The following is a 27,935-nucleotide window of genomic DNA, read 5'->3' on the forward strand; positions in this document are numbered from 1 at the left end:
CTATTCAAGATCCCCGCCTGATTACAGCGGACGAGATTATGCTGACGAGTACGTTTGTTACTTAGAAGTACACAGCCTTTTTCAGGGTTCCCACTCGTTTTCAGCGACACACATTTTTGTCTTCTCTGGGTCTTTGTTTGCCTTTTCTCTACATTTGTCAGGAGGTTATGAGTCTGTGTTTGTGTGCCCCATCAAATGTTTTGGCCTGATCCCTCCATTAGTAACTACTGATTCACAAATAAGGCCTTGTGTACATTTACATGACCAGTAAAAACAGATAATTAGAATAAATAATATCATTACGGGTAGATCTGATTTCTGGTGTGTTTGTGTCTACCTCAGATTTAACATTGTACTATTGAAAGGCAAAGTACAATTACTTTAAAAATAACTCATTCAATCATTTTCAATATTTTGTCTTTGTTTGTCCCATTTTTTTCCCCATCAAAACTACACTTGACAGAAATCCGACCACTCGCATCAGATGGAGCTTGTTTACATGACATTTCAATAATCTGATAATGCCGCGAGTCAGATAAAGATCATATTTTCTTGTGTGCACGTAAACAAAGCTACAGACAAAGCTCCTTTTTTGTTGTGGAGAAGGTTTTTGTTGCTGGTCAAACAAAAAACCCCGACAGCATCACATCACAAACGAAAACTGTACGTTTCGATTGTGTCACGTCTCGACGGTGGGAACCCTGCTGTACACGGGTCATATCGACTCGCCGTCACATTTGTGTTCAGCGCTGTGCCTTCTGATTTCAGGCCGTACACCTACAGCACACCAAACTCCTACAAGAGCTCGTATTCGAAAGCGACGCCGACTTACGAAGAGGTGAAGAGCCCGGTCTCCCCTCTGGCCCCGAAGTCCAGGGGCCCGGTTCCGACCTGGATCCAAGTCCTGTTCTTCCTCGTGGTGCTGATTTTCCTCTACATTGTCTTTTCTAGTATGGAGTCAAACGAGCCCATCAAAGGCATCGAGTGATTTCATCCTAGATTATGATTATGGCTTTTGTTTTAAAGAGTTTTTAATCTCTGAGGAATGTTCATGTTTGCGCTGTGGATTTTTATACCAAGTGTTTCTTACACTATGTGGATGATTCGTAAAAGGTTTTGGTGACAGCAGGTTCTTTTGAAAAAAACTGTTGTAATATTGGGATTTATTGGAATAGGATTTTGTACATTTATCTTACCGCTTTATTTGTAAGTTTCATGTTGTTTTATTTTGTAAAATTGTATGCATGCTTTTAAAGCCACGTAAAGATTTTTGAATGCTGCCTCTTATAATCGCACTCATTTTTGCTCTTTGTTACCGTTATTGTTAAATATAATGCTAAAGTCAGAGGTGTTGAGTCATTAAACAGCAATAGATCCAACAGCTCCACAATCTCTGCGAAAACACAAGTTGTCCTGATTGTTGTGCGCCTCGGACTGTTGTGCGCCTCGGACTGTTGTGCGCCTCGGACTGTTCTGGCTCTTGTGTTGAATGTGACCTGTGTGAGCCCAAGACAAATTACCTTTCGGGGACAATAAGGTTTTAACCTAATCCTAAATCTAATGTAAAACGCTACATTTTGATGAATGACTATGTGGCTTGACCTTTTCCATTTATCGAGGAGGCTATGGTCCAACTTTTGACACGATAATCTAAAAACTTAAAAAAGATTAAAAAAAAATTTAATAAAATGGTTCATTGCTTGTGCTTTTGTTCTAAACAAAGTGAATTTTATAATATCTCCGTCATTATTTTTCAGTAGAGGCAATTAGTGACACTTACTTTAAAAACAGTATTAAATACAGGTAATTCAAATATGGATCGCAGTCTCAGTAAAAATCGGTGATGTATAGACTGATTATCTTTATTCAGATGGGGGGGCAAAAACGTAAACATGCTTTGTATCAATAGTTTTTAATATTTTTAAACTCATTAAACAATCTATATTTACATTGTTTTAGCACTAAAATAAAAAAAAATTAAATAAACAATGCATAGATTACATCTTAGGTGATCCTTTTAGGACCAGTGAGGAACAAGTTTTAAAAATGAACTATTAGTGTAACTTTAATAAATAAAACAGTGCATTTACAGCGTTAGACAAACTCAACTGTCAGACCAAAATAAAAAGACACGTCCTTGTAAATGTGTGTGGTTATGAACCGAAATCAACCTAAACCAGCTTATGCACTGTGACTCTCCTTTGTTAACTGTTAGATACATACTATGATTAATATTTAGTACTTTGTGATTAATGTCCAGCTCCATCGTGTTCAGTGGCTCATTCAGATGTGCAGTGAACTGGTCCCAACGTGTCCAGTTCAGTCAGGTGGACGAACCCTGCAGCAGCAACAACACACAAGCATATTATCATCGCTGTACGTTTAATACATTCTAGTCAAATTGCCTTCATAACACATATAGGCCTGTCACTATATTATTTAGCAGAGCGTTTTATTCCGCTATCGCCGTCATTTCAGGCAATGTTCTCTAATAGTATATAAAATAAATATCAGAGCAACAGTTAAAGAACTTTTGATAAACTTTTTTTATATTTGCTATAAAATAAAGTTGTAATACACACACTCAAAAGTCCCACGTGTGCTTCTGTCTCTGCGCAGAACAGTAAGAGGAGCGAGTCACAGCAGCGATGTGCACGCGCTCTCTCGCTCCAAATGAGCAGAAAACCTCTGTGTTGCAAATTGTTCAGTCTGTGCACGGCTTCTTCCTTATTTAGTCAGACAATAACAAACATCACGAGTCACGACTGATCTCCTGCGCCAAGTTTTCTAAAGCAGAGAGCGACCCGACTGACGCACGAGGTCAGATGCTCGGCTCCGGTAATTTAGTCATTATCGTGACAGGCCTAAACACATTAAATTACTATTATATGTGATTTTTCACTTGAGTTATTGTGTTCAAACATTTTTTCTGTATTACTGTTATAAAAGAATACCTACCTTTTGTACAATCCATGGTCATAGCTTGTTTATCGATAAGGCAACGTAAGTGTTGTCCACACCTGTAATTTAAGGGCAACATTAAGCCACAGTAACAGTGCAAGATGTAATTATTGTGGTGGGAGTCTATTCAAGCACTCAAACCCACTAGCATCACTAAAAGACACTACAGGCTTTTTTTTCATCTTAAATGTTTTAGGTCAGTTTGCTCTCTCAATATAAAGGCTTGGAAACAGCAAAATTATCCAATATGCTCCAAAAAATGTTGTATTATTTAATTTTATCCCCCCAAAAATATGTATTTTTCTGTAACAGGGACATAAAGATCAACCTTTAAAGCAGCACCAAACTTTACTAGCTTGAACTTAACAAGATTTTGGTGGAACATACTAATTCTCAATTTTCAGGCAGATCTAGTTTAAATGTACATCAACAAATTAAACAGATATACTATAACTATAAAGATATTTCAACTTGGCTCTGCCCATTTATCAGATGTCCAAATATGTGCAATTTTGGCCGTTTGTACACATATGATAAACTTAACACATTTCTTTCATATATTTATGCGAGTAAACTACAGAAGAAGTTTCAAATTGATATCTTTAAAAATGTGAGATTCTTTCCCAATTCCCTGTAGTGTCTCGCCCTAAACACTCTCCATTAGTAGGACAACACCAAAACACAAACAAACGCTGTGACCATGAAAACTCACATGTTCGAGTCACTCTCTCTAGTTCAGACGGCTGCTTCTGCTTGTTACACAAGACTTTGGCGATGATTATAATGAAGACGACGGCTATAACAAACATGAGGCCCGACACCAGCCAGCTGATCATCATCGGGCTCAACAGAGGGTCTGGGTCTGTGGGTCACAATTTTACATTTTACAACTAGTCAGGATTGGTTTCTTGCAATTATTGTACACAGGTTTCTCGAAAGACAACTTGCTGATAACCAAATATAAAATGTTTCTCCGCATTTTCTTGCAGCTATTTGGCCTCACCTCTTACAGAGATGGGCAGTGGCTGACTCTCTCGAGACACAAAGGTGCGGCCCCCGAGCTGGACCCTGTACAGACAGTAGTAGTAGCCCTCGTCTGAGGTCTGAGCGCCGGTAAAGGAGAAGGTAACAGTCGGCGTGAGGGCGGGTAGAAAGTGTCGGACGGTCCCATTGGAGCGGACCAGGCGCAGCTGAAAAGAGGCCCCAGGATACTGCTGCAGAGTGGAGCAGGTGATGTTGAAACTGTGGCCCCGGATCACGAAGCCGGGCGGAGCTTCCAGTGAAGTGTTGTACCAGTGCTGAGGCGTAAGCAGGTCCACTGATGGCAACATATGCAGCACAAGGAAAACAGTTTTTAGTGTTACAAAACAATCTTAGGATGTAAAAGAAAACGGTTAAAAACAGTAACAGTCCCTGGGGAGCCGTTCACGACAACCATCTGTGTCTCAAACACAACAAACATGTACAAACAGGCAGCAGATGGGTTTGGTTCTGCATGACAAGTTTAGTTCTTCCTTTTGGGAATTGCACAATTTACTTGACACATAAAAACATTAATTCACTCAAAGCCTCACCTATTGTGATGTTGATGGTGTTACTGGGCGGGGAGCGCAGCAGCTGTGACGGGAAGTTGCCCTTGATCCTGTAGCGACAGCTGTAACTGCCCTGATGAAACGTCTCCACATCCGACAGGGTCAGCTCGACCCGGGACTGGCTCTGCTCCACTCTCTGCGTCACCAGCGGAGTCAGCAGCCGGTCTTTATAAAGGTGGAAGTCACTGAGATGGGACTGTCCCACCGGTATATGGCAGCTGAAGCGCACCGACTCCCCAGAGGAGAACACAGTGTGGGGCGAAAGCAGCGTGAGCGTGGGCATAAGGAGAGTCCCTGAGGGATATAAATTATTATACCATTTATCCAACTCAGAGTTTAAAACACACAACACAACAAGTGCAACTCCAAACATCAATCAAATCAATTTCTTCCCGTTTTAAAAGTAATTGTATTTGACAACATGCAAAAGCCAAAAAGGCACACTCACCCCCAAAAATATATCCTGTTGAAATGAGGAAGAGTATATGGCTGTACCTGAGCATTTGACCCCTGCGTTGGTCTGGTGGGGGCACTGGAAATGACTGCCCAGGTCAAAAGAGCAGTGGTCTAGACTCGACTCATGTCCCGAACACTGGACATGTCTGAGCCAGATTTCTCCAGAGCCGGGCCCAAAGGCCGAACTCTGAACGGGATACTCCGCAAAGCCACAGCCCAGCTCCAGACACACCACATGGGCCTCTATGAAGCCCCAGCCGTGGTCACAGACTGTTCCCCACTGATCATTATGCAGCACCTCCACGCGACCAGAGCATTTATCATCACCATCAACTAACCGCACCTCCTCTGTAAACATAGGACACAAAATCTTTACATAGAAAACACATATGTTTAGCCCAACTATAGAAGTGGAGTAGTCTCAATTAGAGGTGGGCAATATTGACGAAAAATATGATTTAGGTATTTTGAATATCACAATAATCATAAACATGTCTTTACGATCTGTAGATGAGGTTTAAGTTGGAGAAATATATGAAAGAACTGTAGAAGTGCAGAAAAGTCTATTCCATAATTTGTTCCAATTTTATTTTCAATCAGTTATTTTTGATGCATTTTGAGTATTCAAATAAACATTGTTATTAGAACCAATCTACTTTATATTCATTATATATATATATATATATATATATATATATATATATATATATATATATATATATATTACACACACACACACACACACACACACATATTATACATCTACAAATCATAATAAACTCATAACATATATATTGGACACCTCCAGGAGCAATTCTTACCAAAACCCATAACTGCCTCCCACAGGACACACGACAGACCTGGATCACAAATAAAAACACATAGAACTTTAAGAGCAACAGTGTGAGGCGATGCAAGTTATTCACTCAGAACATGTGGTGTAGTGTCTATGTTTAATGCAGAACTGTAGCTAAGGTTAAACCTTTTAGAAAAGCATGACCATTTTAATTTAGAAAGTGGGAATAAATGTAAATTAACCTTACTACAAATTGCCACATCGTTTCCAAACCTCCAAACACTACAATCAACTTCTGATGACTTGTTTACTCGTGACATGCTTCTTTGTTCCAACACTACATTGTCATTCATGTATCGAAATAAACAATAAACTGTAAATTAACAATATCAATACAATAATAAGAATATATAGTGTATATTCTGCATGTTTGCTGCTAAAGGGTGGTGTCCATCATCAAGCGCTTACCTGTCAAGAGGATACAGAACAAACTGAGCATCTTGTCCCGTCCATCAGACAGCGGCAGGCGGCTGAAAGTGCTTTTTGTGGCGCAGACTAACTCGGACTAACAACAACCACTGCATCAGAGAGCTATAGCATCTAAATGCAGCTACAAGCAGCTAGCGTTAGCGGCTAATAAGTTTAAAATAGCTATTTGACAAACTCGCTTGAAAAGTAGCGACAAGATGTGACTGCAAAATCTGAACGTGCATGTTACATATTAGAATACAGCCGAATTACACCGGAGAAACGAGTTAAATGAGCAGAATCCTCGTTCCTGGTGCAGAGTACACGTGAGGCATTAGCATATCCTGAGGTTAGCGTCAGGAGCGCTGCGGGTTGCCAGATAACAGCAGCAGATTCCAGTCAAAGGGAGAAGAAAAGCGCACAACGGAATAGAACCATTGAACCGTAGAAACAACGTATTCCAGCACGAAGTTGAATATTGTATTATGACAATGGCGTTAAAGTCCATCTTTTAAAAATCTGGTGTGAATTTACTTATACGACTTTTGTTTCTTGTTTCGTGCAAATGGATGTTGTCCCGGAGTTGGCCACACGAGGGCATCATTTACCCGCATTAAAGCCATTACTGGGCACTTTATTTATTAGTTAAATTAGGTCCACTTGCCATCGAGATACTGAATTAACTTTTCTACATTTTTTTAATTTTTAATTTATTTTTCTGATATATTTGAACATAAGCTTTACACTTAGAGGACAATGTTGACCTTGAAAAAGAAACACGCTAGGGGGCGTAGGCACATATACAATATAAACTAATGTGGTGACAGTACAACATTTATTGGTAGTTTATTGCCTTCAAAACAACTGTATATATATATTATATTCGCAGTTTTCCAAGTTTTGATTGTAATCAGCTAAAATGTGGGCTTATTCCATCTCCACTTGCTTGAATGAATGTGATTGTACTGTCACTGCTTCATTTAATCACTAAAACAATTAATATTAAAATAATAATAGCAACGTCTATAGAATCAAATAAGGCATGCATACATTACGAACTCCACATAAAGTAAGGTAAAAAATAAACCTTATCAATTTATTATATTATGTCTGTTAAAAAAAAAAAAAAAACTTTCAAATTGTTCTTTACTGCCTCCAATTGAGGTCGGTAAAGTGGATTACTAACCCTGAGTAAAAGCTTTAATTACAGGACCAACAGCCTATAGTTAATGTGTTGTTATACTACTTTGTGAGTTGTATGTTTTAGGCTATGATTATGGCACAAACAGACAATCTATTTCAACACTTCGTTCATGAGTCACGTGAGACATGAAGCAGTCTCGCTTGTTCTCACACAAATGCCCAAAAATATGAGGTTTTTCCGTTTCCTGTCTGTCAGATGACGTCTTCTGCTGACCACAGAAACCCACTGGTGTTTGTGCGCGTGAATCACTTCTCCTTGTGGTCAGATCCTTGTGGTCAGATTCATGTTGAACAACAGGATGATCTGCCTTGTGAGTCATGCCTCTCGCACGAGATTTAATCAAGCAGCTGAACGCTCTGGCAGAACAGAGATGATGAAAGAGGAAGAGGATGAAGAGGAGGAACGGAGCAGAACTGCGGCGCGCTTCTCCTCACACAGCACTGCATTTCCCGTGATGCATTGAGACTTTGTAGTCCATAAAGGCGCTGCAGGTGCTCGTCACCGCCTCAAGCCGCCTTGATCTCGTCTTGATCTCGTGGTGTCACAGGCTTCGTCCATCTTCAGCTTGCTCTGCTTAAACCCATGACCCACATTAAAATATGTTTAACCCGCGCACTCTCTTTGTAGGAAGCACATGGGTTGTTGCCATTTGATATGAAACGGAGAGAAGGCTACTTTTAGATCATTCTAAATAAATACGTCAGTTGTTGGAACTATCAAATGTTTCCTTCACACTTACCATTACATTTAAGCAAAAACAGTATTCACAACACTATTCTGCATAGATCTTACTGGTTATTGAAACATTTAAATGATCAAATGTTTTGTGGGTTTTTTCCCCCAAAATGTTTTGATTCTGAACTCACATTCAATGTAGCACTGAATTCATTCAAACACTATTACACATGACAATGCGGTCATGTGACTGCAGGTGTTTTGGGGGCAAAAACAGGAATGTCATTGAAAAAAATAAAGGGAATACAAAAACATTGATATCTCCAGTTAGTTTTATAGATGCATTTTATTGAGCCACTGGTCAAATAAGCATCCACATTATTTTGTAAAACACGAGCCTCATTTTCCATTAAGAAAACATACAGAAACATCTGTATCCTGAATATATTAAAGAAAAATAAGATGAATCTCTCTGTACTTGAACTTCATAACAGCAATTTGCATTTGAGAAGGAACAAAAGAAATATTGGTTGTGTAATCATATATAAAAACAGCACTACTGTTATTTGTGCCTTCGTGGTTAAAATAAACCTGCTCAGTTTGCGTTGGTGCAGACATAAAGCATACAACAAAAGAAAATATACATGGCCATAAAATAACAAAATAATTTATAACTTAACACCAAGCCTCTAAGAAGATGACCTTTTGACTGTACCATAAATTTCTTCAGTTACATTGAAAATCTCAAAAAGACAAGCTTGCACTTAAATAAAACACATTAAACTCTTTGGATAACAGTACAGACGCTTCAGTGTCACCAAAAAAAAGTGTTCATAGCAGCACCCTTCAAATTTCAATGTGCTACAAGTCCATTGGCCAGCACTCCTTATTTTTGTGCACTCCCAATTTCGCAAAGTGGAGCAGAGATGTCCTCACTTGGCCTCCCTGAGCAGGTACACAATCAGTTCATATGAGGAGAGGACAATCGCTGTGTTGGGGATCTGCCTGATTAACTGTGGAATGAGTCCTCTGTAAAAAGCTGCGTAGCCCTCTTCCACAGCTATCAACCTCCCCGTCTGGAAGAAATACTTGTACTTGCTGCCCTCTTCTCGCAGCCTCGTCCGAATCACCTCTGTTTGGAAACAAAGAGGGTAAATTAGCACAAACTGACAGTGGTGTTCTGGTCTACAGGGGAAACAGACGTGTGCTTACCGTGTGGGTAGGCGACGCAGGACGCGCAGCCCTTTGAAAATGCAGCGGCCATCATGAGGCTGAGGAAGTCCGACGCTCCTCTCTCCGTTGCTCCGTTGGGCGAGACAAACTGGCTCTTGGCGAGGTGTTTTTTCAGTGTTTCATAGATCAAGAAGCAGATCATAGTTTCTGAGATTCCAGCGTAGGACGCGGTCAGGCCTCGGTAAAAGCCCCGGACACCTTCTGTTTTGTAAACGTAACGGGCACACTGCAGCGCATTCATCTTCTTCTCTCCTCTGGCCCTGGACAGACAAAATCAAGAGTTATTATGTAGCTCCACAACAGAAACAATTTGCAACCCAAGTGAAGTGCTAGTGTACAGCTTCGTTGATTCACTGAGTTTAAAGTATAAATTTCATTTTTATTTTTAAAAAAGACAATCACCAAACGCTCAGTTGCTGATGACAACAGTAAAAATGCCAGTCAGTTCTCCCACATCGTGTTTAAACTCTCAACAATAACAAGAAACATAAATACGATTGCGTCAAGTGCCCGTATGACAGTCACTGTTCTATGGAGGCGTTTTGCTGTGGGACAGGTGCACTATATTAAAAGAACAGACGGGCCTCTTCCACATCACATGATACTACTGCCCTGGGCTATGTTAGGCAAATATAGACTCTTCCCCTGCACGCAGGACACTGCGTCAGTACTCTGTGTATTTATGGAGCAGGTCACACGCTCAGGCTCAACGCTGCAGAGACCAAGGACAGAGCTCTGAAGGTTTAGACCTGACCTGGACATGTCACTGACTGTCCTCTAAAGCAGGAGTGTGAGGGTGTTTGGTTTTAACTGTTTGGGTCAAGCATTAATAATCTCAAGAGCATTTCTAAATCAAAACATTTGCAGACCGTTCTGTCGGTCTGAAATTGTAAAATGTATTGTTGTTGGTTCTGGAAAAGGGTGACATTTTTACTGCCTCTGGTATTTCTTCAAAGGCCAGAAGACTGAAATGGTTTGGCTGATTTGTGTTCTCAGACGGCTGAATGACGGAGTAGATCATATTGATTTACACGTTGGAGTCAGCCACAGCATAATGACATGATGGCGTGTCGAGTGGAGGAGTAAATGAAAGAGGCAGAAATAAATTGTGAACACACTTTTTCTCCAGCTGCATCCTGGTCTTGACCATCCAGATCGGGTTCATCAGAGAGTTGGTCACAAACGCTGAAGACACAATAATACACAGTTTGAATTCTTCAGCCATTTTTATTTGTGCGATATTCCCACTGCAATAACGAACAGGCTTTGTATTTGATGTACCATTTTAAATTATTATTATTATTATTATTATTATTATTATTATTATTATTATTATTATTATTATTATTATTATTATTATTGTTATTGTTATTGTTATTGTTATTGTTATTGTTATTGTTATTGTTATTATTATTATTATTGTTATTGTTATTGTTATTATTAGGCCCGAGCACCACAAGCTGGTGAGAGGCCTATTAATCTCGTAAGGCCGTGCAAAGCACGGCTGCGAAAGTGCGCACAAAGTGCGCACGAAATCGAGCGCGAAGCGCTCGCCCACTTCCAAACACTCACTAACGCACTCCTTCACTCACGCACGCCCCGTGCATACTAATTAGTAGTAGGAAAATGGAACATTACTGTTGTAAACGGGCGAAGCCCATGCAAAAGTGCGCACTAAACGAGCACTTTACATTGGGATGACGACCGCGACCAGTGAACATTGACGAAAAGTCACAAACATTTGCACACCTCTAAAAATCGTGCCTCTCTACATTCTGGCAATTTCCCTTTTGTAAAAAAAAAAAATGGCGCGTCAGCGCCCCCAAATGTACCAAAAATACATTGAGAGATAGGAAATGACCCAAAAAAAATCGGATCGTAGAATCATGAAATTTGGCGCAGAGGTAGATGGTGACAAGAGAAGTAAAAAATATTATTACGGCAACGCCGTCCACCCAACCAAATGTCGGCCATATTGGTTCAAAAATGGCTACGCATGACTCGGGAGTTTTTCCAAATGTCGTACTTTTACGAACTCCTCTCAGGGCGTTGGCTCTAAAAAGCTGAAATTTGGTGAAAATGCTACTGAGGAGTGGGACATCAAAAGTTATTCAAATTACATTGATACCTGTCACGGTCTCTGTGCGGCGAAGCCGCAAACTCTAGCTAGAATTTCAGAAATCTCCCAAATTTAACATTTCTGCCGTTTGCGCAGATAAAGTCCGAATTGCGTCAAATTAGAATCAGTTGTTAAACTCCTTGCCCTAAACCTGCTTGAAGTGAAATAAATAAATTTGGCGCCACAGCGCCCCCTACAGATTTTATATGGAGGTTAAATGTTTAGTTTTGCGAAATTATATGAAATTTGACACACAACTCAATTTTAGCATCCCCATCAAAAAAGTCAATGAGACCCATGTCATAATTGTTATGGCTTTGCCGTAGCGATGACCAAAACCTCCCACGTTATTCCAATGGGGAAATCGCCAGAACATGTATACACTTCATACTTTCACAAACTCCTCCCAGCGCGTCAGCCCTATTAACCTGAAATCTGGTGAGACTCATCTTCAGGGGTGGACCATCAAAAGGTATCCACATTTTTATTCAAAAAGTCACGGTCTCGGTGCGGCAAAGCCGCACATTTTGCCAAGAATTCAAAATAAAATTGCTTTTTGATGGTAAAACAAAGGGGAGAAGATGTGACAGCGTCATAGATTCAGCAGTAGGCGTAATAAAAGGACCATTGGGGTGCGTTAGCGCCCCCTCCTCTTGCGGCGTGGCGGCGGCAGCGGCGTGGCGAGGGCTGATCATTGCCGCTTTTTTTTTTTTTTAATTTATTTATTATTATTATTATTATTATTATTATTATTATTATTATTATTATTATTATTATTATTATTATTATTATTATTATTATTATTATTATTATTATTATTATCATCATCATCATCATCATCATCTTTTCCCCCCGGACAAACGGCATTTGTAAAAAGAAATACTATATTATTTAATGTTATTTTTTTTCTGTTGTTGTGTTGTTGCTCTGTTTTTGCTGTTCTATGTTCAAATAAAAATAAAATGGAAAAAAAAAAAAAGAAATATATTGCAAATACAAAAAAACACTATAACACTATACAGATCTAATCCAAACATGTCTTTAGAGCGTGTGGTGCATTTACATGGACAGCCTCATTATATTTGGATCACTTCACATTGGTGCTCACCTGCCGCGCCCGCAGACGACATGTGCACCAGTCCACTGTTGGGGACAAACAGCCCATTGAACAGTTCCTTTGCCTTCGAGTAAGCGGCAAAGTAAATGGCTCTGAAAGACAAAAAGGCAGTGCATTAGTTTATATAACTTGGATCATACTAAAGCATCAGATGTGTCATTATGCAAGTGCACGGGGGGCAGAGCGTCCTCCGTGCCCTGCCCCGGAACATTCAGCTGTGGAGTCAGAGTCAAAAGAACAGCCTGGAGCCACTGTTTAACCTCAGTGACATTGTGTGTGTAAACAGTCTCAAAGTCTCTCAGATTTGAGGCTGATGTGTAACAGGGCCATTATTGTTCTGGACTCAAGAAGAGGCCTTATCAATCAGGAACTACGAGGTGTTGTCGAGACTTAAAATAGACCAAAGGTGGAAGTATTCATGATTGAGATTAGAACGGATATAATTGCTGCATTTGGAAAAGCTTAAAGATTTTATATACTATGCAGACTTTTGTGCATTTTCTCACTGATACCATTTTAATAAACTCTTTTCACCAATATAAAAATGGACAAACACATTTGCCACATTTGACCAATTTTAAGATATTTATACCCCTAATGATTTGAGTAGTAATAAAAAAAACAATACATTTATGTGCAACAATTACAAACTAAACAGAGATAAAATATCTCTTTTCAATCGCTCTCAACATCTTCACAAACATTGACTCTATTTACAAACTAAGCCAAAGTTCAATGTAATAGTATTTACTTGACAAATGTTAAAGTTTAAACCAAACTGACGCACAACAGCTTGACGTCACATGCTGCAATAGAGAGCAAAGATCTGAATCCAGACGATTGTCACCCATAAAGATTAACTCAATGTTGTTCAACACATCTATAGTAATAAGTATCATACATTATGGTTATCTTACAGCCACATGAGGACAACGATTCCCTAATTAAATGGCAATGAAAAAAGTTAACCTAGTTGCTAAGCTTAGAAGTGTAATGCATACTTTTGGAATCAGGCCGTGTGCTCGGGCCCGATGACGAACAGACATTTAAAATTCAGGAGGCAGCGGCTACAGTGACCAATGCTGTGTCTGTTAGAGTCACGTAGGCTGCAACCTCATCCCTGCTTGTTTGGCTTTAACTTGTACTTCCAGTTACAGGCTAGGAACTTGCTTTGGTGATTCAGTGCAACATACAACAATAAGAAGATATATCAAATAAGAAAATTCAATTCAAGATAAACAATTTAAATTTAGATGATTTTAGGAGGTCCTGGTAACAAAGATGGTTTTACACTGGATTACAAAGTGTAGTGTTGTTTTATATAAAAAAAACAACAACAACAACAACACAACATTACTGTCAGTTGCATTTTCAAATCTGTCCGGAAATGACAACCGTCTTTAGGTTTACATGTCGTTCACATGATTCAGTATTATTGTAGTTCCCACGACAACCCCTTCCTGTTTACAGTACAAAGCACCACCATGCAAAGTACACCTTTCCTCTGCTTTGCCTGTGGTTAAGAGTCCTGAGGTGCTCTGTGCGTGATCACGACAAACTCCTGAGAAATGATCCCGGGTTCACAACACACTTTGTTTATGATTCAGCGTTTAGCTCCCTTTATAACCAGAGTTAGGCTGTAGAATCTGGTTTGTATTTTAATTATGGCGTGGTTTCATCTTCCAATTGGTAGGTGAACTTATAATTAAATATTCCTAAAATAAGAGCATGTGACACACCGTAGTACTGATAAAGGTCAACCCTGATACGTTTATGGATAACTTCATCACATCAATCTAATTCTGATACTAGTTTCAGAATCTACATTTTAATGCATGTATGTTTACCTCGAGGGAGCTACGCCGACAAGATTTGGTCCCAGGCCTCTGAACAGCGATCGGGGGCCCTCTTTTTCAAGGATTGACCTGAAATACACAAAACGGTGATCAATGATAAGACATTTATTTGTTATTCTGCTCTGTGTTTGCTCTGAGCCAGCTGGGGACAAGGACTGAACTGGATCCAACCTGATTGAGACAACCAGACGTTTCCTGCATTAGAGTGGGCCATAATGAGCTGACAGGGTTGTTACATGTGAATAGATGCGGTTCACACAATAGTAGACACATTCAGGATTACTCTTTTCATACACACAGGGAGACTAGATAGATTATGCATATATACATCACAAAGGAAGCAACCATTTGGAAAGCCATGCAAGTTTGGGGTAGAAAATGGTAGAAGAGACAACAGCATTTTATCAAGAGAAGGTGTTTAAGCCATTGTAGGGAAGCTTCTACAACTTACCACAAGTCAATTATGAATAATATCACAATTACAGTTGTTTTTTGCCAAGATAACGTTGACATACATGATTTTTCAAATCAAATCAAATCAATTTATTTTTGTAAGGCCCAAAATCACAACAACAGTTGCCTCTGAGGGCCACAGGGAGAAATGAATCAACAATGTCTGTGGTGGCGAGGGAGTCAGACAATGTCTGTGGTGGCGAGGGACGATGTCCCAGGGTCCTCTGTCCTTAGACTCTCCTTCTCGGCCAGGAAAAACTACAAAAACGCTTAAATGGTTTGCCATGTGTGAAGAAACATAACTATATCAAATATTAATATCAGAATAGCGTGCGAACGGTGTCTTGGATTGAAATAACCCCATGCCGTTACATTTGAGACGATCAAATACATAAACGTCTGCAGGCCTTCCCTTTTCCCATTAGAACTATTTGGGGAAACGCTCTGGCTGTGTAATGAAATCTAGACAGCCCCATTACTCAAGAGCGGCCCTCTTCAGTGCCTTTAGCGTGACTGGGGCTGCGCTCGAGTCGCTCAAACCACATGGAGATATTAATGCTTTACATTCTCCACATGTCTGACACGTGGGGAGTGCTACAGTTATGTCATGCTAGACCTGCAACACATGGTACATGGTACATGGCCGCGAGTCACCTCACAAGGAGCAATTTAAAGAGCAGGAGTAGGAATGAGGAGGATAAATCTGCACACAAAATGTTCTAGCACGTACTTTACACTTCAAAAAGCTCAAATTACCTGGCGTAGATATTAATTTGGCTTAATGCCACACAGCTTGTTCTTCAGGTTGAACTACTACTACATTAGAACCCCCTTTTAATCACAAACAAAACGTCTGCACAAATTGCAGCTTAAAGTTGAGACTCTAGGTACAAGTCAGTCCAGTTTTGTGGGCTTTAAGTAATACAACCTTGTCAACCTGATCATTTTGATCATTAAGGCCTTTCAAAACAAAACAAAAAAGACCATCAAGGGCCTAAAATCTGTTAAAGGCATTGTATGTGACACAAAAAAGCAGATGTGAAACACAGGACAGCATGTACTAAACCACTGCACACAACTAAGAGCATGATTAAGGGCTTTTGATACAGGGTTATGCAAGAGAAAATTACAGGTTTTAATGCAGCACAGCAGCAGTAGCAGCAGCAGATCAACTAGACTCAAAACAAAACAAACTCGCAGGTAGCTCAGACTGGAAAAACAAATACTGTTCAGGCAATGTCATTGGGTGAAGTATTTAGGGTTGAGACGAATCCACAATACGTATTGTGTTTTGTCATATGGGTTTGTAAAATGTGAAATTCATATGATTAGCAGTAAGGTTTTGGGACATGGCCTTTCTCTCTAACCCTCTTCTTCTGGAGTGCCAAAGCCTCACCGTAAGACTTGCAAAAGGCTGGGTGTCACGGTGCCGGGACGGATGACCCCAGTTCCGGTACCACTGAGCTGGACCTGGAAAACGGGCCGCAGAGCAAACCCTGAAGACTGCAGCCGGGTTTTCAGCACCTCCAGAGGACACGTGACAATGGCCCCCACGGTTCCACTACACCTGAGAACACAAAACAAGAGTTAAACCTTACTCTTAATCACAATAACCACATTAAACTGAACTGTACAGCAATATATGTACTATTTTTCTTCATTGAGCTTTATAATTTGTCTGAAATTACATTGGAGCTGTGTGAAACTACTACCTTCTTGTACAACTCTCTAGACACTTTTGTCAAATATAACATTTGTCACAACAATTATTGGCATAGTTTGTGCAGTAAAAATGTACCTGCTTTGACTCATTTTCCAAGATCATCTGATCAAATGTAATAATTAGCCAATTCCACAAACAGTATACAGCTTATCATATCTAAATCTGCAAACTTAAAAATTGTCATCTTCTCTTATGTACAGAGCGTTATGACCTTATCCTTTGCAACTCTCAGACAGGCTTAGAGACAAGAAAGATTACAATAAGCTGCTGTCTCATAGAGTGTAAAACTTCCTAGCCAGTGCTGATCAAAATCCAAAATGATAATGATATTACGGTTGCATGATTGTACAATTAATGAATAACGCAGCTCAATGAATTATTTAACACTGTACTGAACATGTAGTAATGTTTGGGTATTGCAGAGCTTGTTTTGTCCATAAAGCCGATGATCATTGAACAGGTGAACAAGGTCAAAATGAAGACCTTTGAAATTATGGAGCAACTATGAATTGACCTTAGAGCTGCACAATATATCACAATCGAAACAAAGTCGCAATTCACAAAGGCAACAATTGGATAATAGATTGTACTCTACAAAGAACAAAATTAAATTATTTTTTTCTTGTACCTGTAGTTGAAATATCTACAAAGGGTGGAAAAATGTACCTGTTATTCTATTTACGTCTTCAATTAAATGCTAATGTTCCTAGAATGAATATCTTATTTTAGGAATAGCTTATCTTATAAAAAGGACACAGTGTGCACTTTCGTTTTTACCGGTTCAAAATGTATAATTCAGACTTTTCTCACGTGTAGCATGTTTACAGAACGAGAACATTTAAGGATAATCATTTCCCAGTGACAGTATATGTGTGTATTTGGACGTGGACAGATCTGAGCGCTGCAGTGAGGCGATAAAGCTCAGAGTTATGCAAGTGAAGGACATCACGTAGCTACAGCCGAACGACTCGTGACTGCGCCACGTTCAAAGACAGAGGGAAAGTGTCCGCTTAAAGAATTCATGTACATGCTAAAATCATTCGGTATAACGTTGGCAACACACTGTCTGAAAAAATAAAACACTAGCAAATACATTAGCAAAACAGGAGACATATGTAATGCTAACAACTAACATTAGAGCTAGCTAATTTTATCATCAAGATCTGCTGCTGCTACGGATGTTCATGGCTGATGAAACAAGATCGCACCGGCTTCTCATTGAACACGTTTGTACCCAATAACCTTGCCAATGTGTCCCAGGTTTGGCGTAAAAACAATACCAATAAACCCACATAATGAACTGACCAATGTCTCAAACACGTATAAATAACCATACCAATGTAAAGTGCGTTAAATTAAGCAAGTTTACCTTTAGCCCATAGGCTGCTACATTTAAATATGCTAACATGAGGTTAGCATAGTCGTTCTTGGTCTGTTTTTAAAGGCTTTCATTTGGGAAAACCTTCTAAGTTGGTGGTTACTAAACTTAACACACAGTTTTCGTGTCAAATGTGCCACTTACCCCCCAGCGAAGAGATGTAGCAACGTGTCTTTTTGTGCCATTTTGGTTGCCCGGGTTCGTCTTTAGCTCGACACAGCCATCTTACGTGAATAAATAGCAATAATGATGTAACAAATGTCTCGTTGGTTAAATTCCCGACGCGTCCCCCGCTCTCGGCCGCGGAGTTCGGTCGCTGTTTTCCCCGGGGTTCGTTCACCGTCGCCGGCTTCAGGCTTGACTCTGTGTGGCCGTGGCGAAGCTGTCAGAGGAGGAGACGCACACACGGCAGGAGGAGGACGAGACGGCAAGAAGAACGTCTCACGCTGACGTCACGCGTGGGCGTACGGGGGGTGTTGTCCGTGACGTAGGGACACATGTGCGCGGTTTCCATGGTCACCTCTTTGCCCCTTGACCTTTTTACTAGGGTGTCTGTCCATCATAATAGTTTTTTCGCACGTAACAGTGACAAGAGCCAATGAATCCCGTCAACAACAGGTCCATTTGTCCATTTGTGTGGGTCTAACAGACTTTGTGACAGACAGTGTTGCATTAAATGTTATTAAGTGGGGATAGGGAAACGAAAGTATTTGTTCCTATTTATTCTACTTCTACTTAGAGCTAAAAAACTATGCGATTTAATAGTGTTGACGCCCCATAAGAATTTTATGGTCGGAGCTGCTACTGTGTCAAAGTTATTTCTGTTGTGGACCAAAAACCGTTTTCTTTCCCAACAAGGTCAGTGTGGTAGGTCTACTTGTGTTACCAAAAGATCCAGGTCTGACTGGAAAGTATATGCTCCAAGATCAGGCACTAAAAAATCTTCAAAGAGTGACCCCAGTCCCAGTACTAAGCTGTGTGAACACACACCAAATTTAAATGGGTATTAAAAAAAGTACCAGAAACTGAAAAGGGTTTATTAATATTGGTATAATACTGGAGCTGTGAAAATCATCAAGAAGTGTCTGCTGTGCTCAACAACAACTCACCTTGAACCAGTCTGCAATGTCACACAATTTATTTTTTGACTATCAATACAACAAACCTTTTGTTTGTACGGGCTTTAGGACGTGACTAGACTGAGAATGACACACTACTTACTGGGTAACTAACAGAAACTGTAGAGGTCACTCAAACTCAAGATACATAATATATATAACAACTCAACAGGGCCAAAAGTCCTTTGAATCATTTGATTAGGATCATATTGTAGGTCATTGTAAATTACATTTTCCATAAGTTAAAAGTAGTCTATTACAACAAGTGATAACAAGTTCTTCAAGTAAACAAATAAAGCATCACATGGTGTCTTGTTTTGTTTTTCACTGTGTATGTTACCTAATACCTTTACTTGTGAATGGCATACTACAAATTCATAAACATGGGTTTATCTACCTCTATGATAACATGTGTTAAGTGCTGAGATAAACCTGTTCATAACACAACACTCTGTACAAAACTGTAACTGGACTAAAATAAAATGACACCTGGTTGTTTTGCTGCTTTGACCTGGTGAAACTATAGGTACAGCATGTGCCGTGTGGAGACAGATATATGATCGGCTCGGAACGAGAAACATGTCTGAGGGGCAGGGCAAAACAGAGCAGAGAAACCACATTTACAAGCCTCAAAACACTGCAGTTTCTGGACTGTTCTCAAATCCACCAGTGTAATTGAACATTTGGACTGAAAGGTCAAACTCTGTCCTCTTTATGTGACTTTTTAAGTAATGATACTTTTTAAAATTAGTATTTAGTTTCAATACTAGTTTTAGTACTAAGTATTTTATTTGATACTTTTGAAAACCCTTTTTGTAAATATTTACTAAGATCAGTTGTATTTGTACCCATGTTATATTAAATTAACCACAAAATAATGATGAAGTCCAATAAATAAAAGTCTGATTACAATGTGAAACAAAAATTCAACAAAATGGTTCAATATTGTGTATGTAATAAATCTGTATGTAAGAAATCAGTCATCCTGTTCTTCCAGTCATACATTCTTGACACCATTTTATAAACTATAATAATTCAAGCGCTTATGTATAAATTTAACACAGAGTTAAAGGTTAGATTAGAAATAATTTTACTTAGTGTTGAGTTAGCTGACATTTTTAGGTAAAACACTTAGCTACTACAATCTCAATTTAGGCCTTTAACCATTCTGACTGGGCCTGGTGTCTGTGGCCATGGAATTACAGAAATTTAAGGAAATGGTGACATCAAGTGGGACGAGAAGAAACAACAGTTTCAGAGTGCCTGGTGTTTATGTGTGCGCACTGGTTTATGAAGCCTAAGCTCTGTTAAAAACAGCAGGTGCATTATTGTGAACAGAGTAATTATGTTATAATTATATTATTATTATAAACAATAGTGTCCCCAGGATGTCTTCTACAGCTGGAATGACTAGAAGCTGCATTATGTCACCTTCTAATGGAGGGTCAAACATATTCAGCAATAAAAATACCAGATCATTAAGTCTAATGCCATACTGCGGAACATTTAAGTCAAAGCAATAACTTTGAAAGGTTGCACCTTCAATTACTACAAACTACAAAAGTCTGAATTGGATGATGTTTTCTGCTTGTTGTATCATTGACATATCAGTGCTTGCTCAAACTGGATCCTGTTATACATTGACTCAAGAAAGTGATAACAGGGGATTTGCAAACTCCAAGCCGAGCACATTCTCACAAATGTATTCTTGCATCCCCTTTAAGCCTTTTAAAGATAGTTTTATATGTTAAAGGGGTATAAGATGTTTTACTACTTTATTTAAAGCATCTCCTTTATTTGCAAGGCAGTTTAATGTGTAGAGTGTAATTCTGAGACTCGAACATCCCTAACATGTTTTTCCATTTGGGAGTCTGCACAAAATGATTATCAAGACCATCATTTATGGCAGTTACACAGTTAAGGTTAGTAGTTATCAAATTGGGATTATTAAAAAGGAACTTTGTAAAAATTGAAGCAGTCCGCAGTAGACTTTCTGGGATATTTTGTACTTGTTCTATGATGATCCTGAAAAATAGGACAAGACGACTCCCTAAAAATAGTCCTTAGTTGCACAAACAGGAGACGATTACAGCTGCAAGTTTTCAGGTGGAAAACCACATCGTGCAGCTCTTCTAAATAGAGGTAGGCTACTTCTAAAAAAGGGCAGAAAAGGTTAGGTTCAAAGAAATGCATGTGGTAATGGGAACGCTTTAAAAATATTTGAAATGTTATGAGGCTACAGTTGTGCCCGTCACCCAGGGTCACAGGACCCTTTGGCTGAATGTTATTGCGAGTCAGATTAGGCTCAATTATAAGTACTGGGTGGAAAGATATGCACAGACAAGTCTTCATTAATTTGAAATATACTTTAATAGATATTTAAAACAATTCTACAAATAAAATGGAAATTGCAAGCAAGGAAAGAGGTGTGGCACAGTCGGTCCATTTTCAGGACAGAATCTGGACTATATTTGCACATGAAAATAAAAATAAACTAACTTTGACAGGCATGGGAAATGGCGTGTCACAATATATTGGCAATAAGATCATGTTTATTTCATTTGTGCACAATTTGTGGATTGTCTTCTTGAATTTGATGCCTTTTGATTTACCACTTTCTCCCTAAAAAAGGCACCATACCTTTCCATACATCTGAACCGTCCCATGTTACACACCAGAAAACACAAACACAACATCAATGGTTGTCAGCTATAAGCCACCGAGACCCGGAGCTGATGATTCACTTATAGTTCGCCAACTATTTAGTAAATGTTGTTCTGTTACATACCATTGCAGTGTCTATTTATGTACTATCGCAAAGTTCAACGCACACTCCCCATTCTGAGGAGGAAATCGATTAGGACTCCACATTTAAAAATTATACACAGGAGCAATGTGCAATAGAGAATACTTCTAACCATTTATGGAGCGAGAGAAATTTCCAAAACAAAACTGATCAATAATGTAAACATGGACATTTGTATATACATTTTAAAATATGTTTTATGTTGCATTTGGTCGCATTACCATTTGTGCATTAGATTTGTTCCTGTCCGCTCCTCCAAAACTGAGAGACAGAAGGTCAAGTTCTGGGTCTCAGTGGCACATGTGTAAACTACTATACAACTAAAAGCAGGATTAATGAACATACGAGTCATGGATTTGAGTGCATCGAGAAAGACTTCCTGCAGGTGCATGCTACAATAATCACAGTGACGGTATCCTTCGATTATGCTGACAGCGTTCCTCTCTCAAAGACCCCCTTTTAATCTCGTTGAAATCTGAGCTGTGGATTTGGAGCCTCTTCTCAGTGTGTCGCCAACACTGCATTACACAACATCATATTAATTATTTAGTCACTTTATAAAAAGCACAACTCCACTACTTTTGATCTTTGATTTCAAAGTGTAAAAGGGGAATGTGTGCTGCCATAGTGTGGTCAGATACTGGCAGTGCACCTTTGTTTTCCTAAAAACCACCAAAAGTTTAAATTTCCCCCAAACAAATTTATTTTAATACAACCCATGGCACGCACATTTAAAAAGGCTTGATTAGACATAATCACAGCAGAGGTACCGATCACATATGCCACATCAACGTGCAAACGCAACATGTTTCACCAAAACTCGGCTTGGTCTGTCAGGTGTGTGCATAGAGTTCAGCGATTCCTGATTTGGAGAAAGTTCGAAGACAGTTGAAGTCATAAAAACAAGTTTAAGAAAAGACACAGACAAAAAGGAAGGATGTGTCTGAATCACCCATGACTCAGCGCTCTGGGATTGTGGAGTGGCCAGACGAGAGCACAGAGACGGGACAACAGGAGGCGCCGTCATTGGTAGAGCAGGTAGTTCTTGAGAGCAGCGGGTAACGGTAGTCTGTGGATCTCAGGCAGGCGCTCTTTTCCCAGAGCCACCCGCACCGAGCGCCGGCACAGGTCCATCAGGGAGAGAGGCTCAGCTGGAGAGAGGAGACACAGGTCAGAGCAGGGGCTGGACCGCCATAAAAACTAACAAACATAGTAAGGCACATAGTAGAGGTGGGAGATATTGATGGCAATGTGTAAAAAGAAACGTGCTAAACGTGACTGTAAATGTCATGGTTGAGGTTATCATGCAAAACAGACTATAGATTTATTTTAATTGATATAAATATGTTAATCCTTCTACATTAGTACACTGGACATATCTTGTGTCATCACATATCACCATTGATGAGGGTGATGAAGGCGACAAAAAAAAAATCCCCTTTGATTTAACTGGAAAATTAAAGATCAAATAATACTACACACTTATCCATGTTTAGTATTGTTTTGCTGTATCCTCTTAAAAACATAAAAATAGTGTATTAAAAAATAAATAAAGCTAGTTTTGATTAGGGCTGAAAATATTTAACACCAATTGATGAATTGGTTAGTCGTTTAGATTGTGAAAGGCTTAAGATAATGTGTGTTAAAGACATTGAGGGTGTAAACTTGTATGAGATGTAAAACCTCTTTCAGCACATGGCATGTTCTGGACTCTCAAGATAATGATTATTCGAGCACCAACTTAGTTCATCAATAATCAATTAGTTGAGATTAATTTATTAAATAGTTTCAGCCCTAGTTTAAAACATTTAAACTGAAATATTATTCAATGCTAAAACCAGTATCCAATAGTAGCAATACCATTTACTGAGTCATTATCTCAGGGTGCAGCTGCCACAGGCCTTTAAAACACTGCTCTTTCATAGAAACAATGCAGCTCCACCTCCAGTTCACAGGTGATCTAACGTTTGACTTGAAATGCACCAGTTCAAGAATGTCATATCACAGCAAATGTTTTCAAATCTACAGCGAAGATACAATGCTGCCATTGGACAATTACATTTTAGGTTTAGAACCAATTCACATAAATACAAAAAGATTGTACCGGCACTTAAGAGTTAATGGACACATTTTGGAATAAGACTTTCTAGATGAACCTTGGGGAAAATAGTAATGATATATGGATTCTTAAGATTTAATAAAATTCACTGTAACTAAGAACTAATTTCCCTGCCTTTGATTAATCATTTTCAGTTGATGTCATAAACATTGAGGCTTTGAAGCTAACTGAGGCACAGCCTTGTCTGAAGATCCGCTACTCAAGTTGGACTTCAATTGGCGTTTTGTTTACCACAATCTGACTATAAAGAACTGATTTGTGCTGTTGAACAAGTTACAGTCACAAGCCAATGGTTTGTTAGATTTTTAGAATTAAATGCCTGACTAAATGGTTGATCACAGGTAAAAATTGACAAATTATTCAATTGTCCAATATTTGCACTTACCAGCATATTGAAAGAAATTGGCTTCAGAAAAAACTATTTTGGCCAATCGCAACCACAAACTCCTGAAATTGTGTTCAAAGCCGTTTAGTATTGGAGTTTTCAAATCATCCAACACGTATAAGGCTATATATTAAAGTCCGTGAGACTGGTTGACGACACATTTCACTCAAACGTAGTGGACACAATTTGATTTCAGATTTCACTTAATCTGTTTATTAGTCCCCGTTTGACCATTTTTGTAAAGTTAATAAATTGTACTTCCTGGTTAAGCATGAGCAGTAAATATGACATTAAGTCGAGGTGATTTCACAAGGGTTGCATAGCAACCATACTGTAAACAAGGGCCACAATCCATGCACAATAGCTATATGGTTGGACAAAAAAAAAAAAATACCATATAACCCCTTTATTTTGTAGAATGATGGTTTGAACGGTCAGAAAAGTGTATCAGTTCAGTGTAAATTGTTTCATCATTCACGTCGCCTTTTGATGACAGAGGGATTCGGTTTCAGAACTCAGCTCTACTTACTTAATTACTACTTGTAATTTTAAACTTGTATTCTTAAATATGTCTTCACTTAACAGAAGTAAAACTATGATGAACATTTACCACAGGTGCTAGCCAACCAAACTAAGTTATGATTAGAAAAACAGGAGAACTTGTCAAATACACTTTAAACTTGAAGATGCAATAAATCAAAAATAAGGCACAAAAATCAGATCTAACGGGACGTGTCAAATCTGGCTTTGCGGTAAGTGAATCATGGCTTCCTTTAGAGCAGAAATCTGGGTCAAGGCTCCATTAGGACATACAATTGTAATGAGCGCAGAGGATTTGGGGATTGCTGGTAGCACAGAGCATTTCAATAAGCAACATTTTTCATTGAAAGCTCATGACCCGGGTAGAATGTAAAATAATGTGGATAATCAAATTTGACACTAGGTCTGGATGTACAAGACTGGAATGTACAGAAGGGAAATGTGCAACGCAATAAAACCAATGTCCTAGTTTAACACCGTAAGGGCTTAAAGTGCAGCACAATGGCGGCCTTTATAATGACTTAAATTTTATATCCTGCATACAATGGGCTTGAAATACTGGCAGAGTCAAGGGGGAAACGATGTATCTACCATTTGCAATACAATTTGTTTAATTTTTGGCAAGTTATTATTTTTATCTTTACAACTTTTTGCATTTCTACTATTCAAATCTAGTTTAAGATTACTTTAGAGTAGTTATCTATTTTCAATTGTATATTTTTATTCTTGATGTTTTTGAAATTTGCAATCTAATTTATTCACTAAGACAAATAAAGTGTCTTATCTTTTAGAAAAATGTGGCAATGTTCTTGAGTCAACTGATTATAATATGGCAAACAGACTTAACTTTCTGGATTCTGCTGCTGGTTCACATTAGAGACTCATCCCAAAGACATGAGACTGCACTTGGCTAGAAATTAAACTAAGTATTGAGGTTGCCACTTGTATGTACAGTATAACAGATTTTGATAGAAAGCGTGTACTATAAGCTCTTCTGTCAGGTGTAAAGATACAGTGCAAATATGCAATCGGAACCACAATGCAAGGCACAAGTAAAAGCAGATGAATGTTTCCCAATTGGTAACCAGTTTAGAGAAGGTGGAGCCTTAATTTTAAATTTGTCAAATAACCTCTGAACTGTACAACAAACAAAAAACAAAAAACAAAATGTGCTGATAATATTTTCTAGGGATGTCCCGATCCGATCACGTGATTGGGTGGTTTCAGACTTTATCGAAATCGGATGTTGCCCACACTTTACGACAGTAAACTCTAGTTTTGTTTGGCGCTGTGCGACCCTGCATGTCCAGGGAATTTTGCAGATCCCACACAGCAGAGCGCATCAAACTGATTAAGGAAAAATGCTCAATAACTGGGGCATCGATAAGCAACGGGTCAATGTAATTTTGTGCGACAACCCTGCCGATATGAAGAAAGCCATGGGTGAGACGGGGGTGCGGAGTGTGGGCTGTGTCGCGCAATCTTGCCAACTTTGCGTTCATGAGGACTTCCCAATGCGGCGTGATAGACACCGTGGCGAGGAAGAACACTGGCCCCTGGCTTACTCTCGACTCAAAGACATTCAGACGGATTTCATCAAGAAAAACATACATTTGATAATTAAAGCCAGAATTAAGAGTGCAGTTCTGAAAATCGTTGGCTTTACTTTATGACACTGTTGCACTTTCATTTAATACACGCTTTGCTTATTTGTTTACATGCTGCTGGGTATTTTAAGTTGAGCTGCTATTTTTATTTATTATTTTTAATTTTGCACTATTATTTCTTATTTAAGCTACCTCAAAGAAGGTGCACTGTTAGTGTTAAAAAATAAAATTACTTGGGACAACCTGTTTATGTTGCATTTGTGCATTTTTTTTATGTGTTACAAAAGTATCGGATCGAGACTCTGTATCGGCAGATACTCAAAATCAGATGACTCTGAATCGGATCAGGGCCACAAAAAAAAAAAAACCTGTTCGGGACATCCCTAATATTTTAACGTAAAGACACATTTATGTGCATTAAACAAGCCGTCCAAATACAGTATCCGAGAGTAGTACTTACGGTCAAGCCCGTTGATGTAGCGGATGCGTATTTCGCAGTGGCCCCATACAGCGCTGACTACAGGGTAGAGCTTGCGGCCCTTGAGTCCCCTAAAGGCCACGCCCAGATAGTGTCCGTCCACGATGTAGCCCAGCGTGCCCTCGTCCATGTCCAGCACCACGAGCAGCGAGTCCGGGATGATGAATGTCTCGTCAGGCTCCAGGAAATTGGGGTACGTTTTCCCGGGGTGGTTCTTCCCGTCGTGGTACAGTTTACTGCGACACAGGTCCCAACCCCAGGACTCTGTGTTGCTCCCGACCAAAGCCGTGTAGCCCATAGAGTGCAGAGGGGCTTCACTGGTGGCCACACCCACCACAGCATGCGTGCCCCTCTGCCTCATGGCCCAGCTGATCTCCCAAACGTGCAGTCCCCGGGTGTAGCCCACACAGCCCCGGATGGCATCCGTGCTCTGAGCCACCGGGTGCCTGTGAAAAACCAGCTTGTTGTCGTCCTTCACAAAGATGTTCCTGGACCGGTCATCATTGTTCCAAGAGTGCTGCACCTGGAGGTCGGGGCCAGCGGGGGGCATGTCCAGAAGCAGGTCCAGCCGTGCAGGTTTGGTGTGGTTCAGCGCCTGCAGCTCCAGCTTCAGAGGGCTGAAGGCCGGGTCCCGCATGTCAATGGTTTTGATGCCACCGGGGACCTTTTGCCCCATGCTCCGGGTGGGTTTAGCAGCACACCGCCTTCTCCTCCCGCCCCCCCCCCACCTCTCTCTCAAATGGGGGGAGTTCTTAAGGTAAGCGGCGTATCCTCCACTGTGCTCCACAACCTCTGGGATGATGGGACAGGACTCAGGAGCAGGCAGCTGTCCAGGGGTCACGGGGGCCGAC

At 39.7% G+C, this 27,935-nt stretch overlaps 3 protein-coding genes across 4 annotated transcripts; all 3 read right to left on the reverse strand.

The window, feature by feature from the left end:
• Positions 1-5: 5 nt before the first annotated feature.
• spsb1 (splA/ryanodine receptor domain and SOCS box containing 1) lies at positions 6-27,935 on the reverse strand. Of its 2 annotated transcripts, none has more exons than XM_072450121.1 (3): positions 27,067-27,935; positions 22,960-23,106; positions 6-17 (listed from the first exon to the last, which is right to left on the reverse strand). In XM_072450121.1, exons 1-2 carry the CDS (start codon positions 27,758-27,760, stop codon positions 22,979-22,981), a joined length of 822 nt encoding a protein of 273 aa, XP_072306222.1. In that variant the 5' UTR covers positions 27,761-27,935; the 3' UTR covers positions 6-17; positions 22,960-22,978. The 2 variants fall into 2 exon arrangements, 1 of the variants encoding a protein (XP_072306222.1); XR_011927148.1 differs by lacking the exon at positions 6-17 and adding an exon at positions 21,501-21,763 and having other exon boundaries at positions 21,808-23,106.
• LOC140363509 (uncharacterized) lies at positions 1,897-6,626 on the reverse strand. Its single transcript, XM_072450114.1, has 8 exons — positions 6,274-6,626; positions 5,831-5,869; positions 5,049-5,357; positions 4,536-4,847; positions 3,965-4,279; positions 3,674-3,823; positions 2,959-3,020; positions 1,897-2,338 (listed from the first exon to the last, which is right to left on the reverse strand). The coding sequence occupies exons 1-7, from the start codon at positions 6,302-6,304 to the stop codon at positions 2,977-2,979; spliced, it is 1,200 nt and encodes a 399-aa protein (XP_072306215.1). The 5' UTR covers positions 6,305-6,626; the 3' UTR covers positions 1,897-2,338; positions 2,959-2,976.
• Positions 8,483-18,399, reverse strand: slc25a33 (solute carrier family 25 member 33). Its single transcript, XM_072450115.1, has 7 exons — positions 18,176-18,399; positions 16,327-16,497; positions 14,469-14,546; positions 12,613-12,713; positions 10,504-10,570; positions 9,365-9,645; positions 8,483-9,284 (listed from the first exon to the last, which is right to left on the reverse strand). Exons 1-7 carry the CDS (start codon positions 18,214-18,216, stop codon positions 9,085-9,087), a joined length of 939 nt encoding a protein of 312 aa, XP_072306216.1. The 5' UTR covers positions 18,217-18,399; the 3' UTR covers positions 8,483-9,084.

Source organism: Eucyclogobius newberryi, unplaced genomic scaffold, assembly GCF_026437365.1.
Source record: "Eucyclogobius newberryi isolate DKJ021-1_F unplaced genomic scaffold, fEucNew1.0.hap1 SCAF_17, whole genome shotgun sequence".
NCBI lineage: Eukaryota > Metazoa > Chordata > Actinopteri > Gobiiformes > Gobiidae > Eucyclogobius > Eucyclogobius newberryi.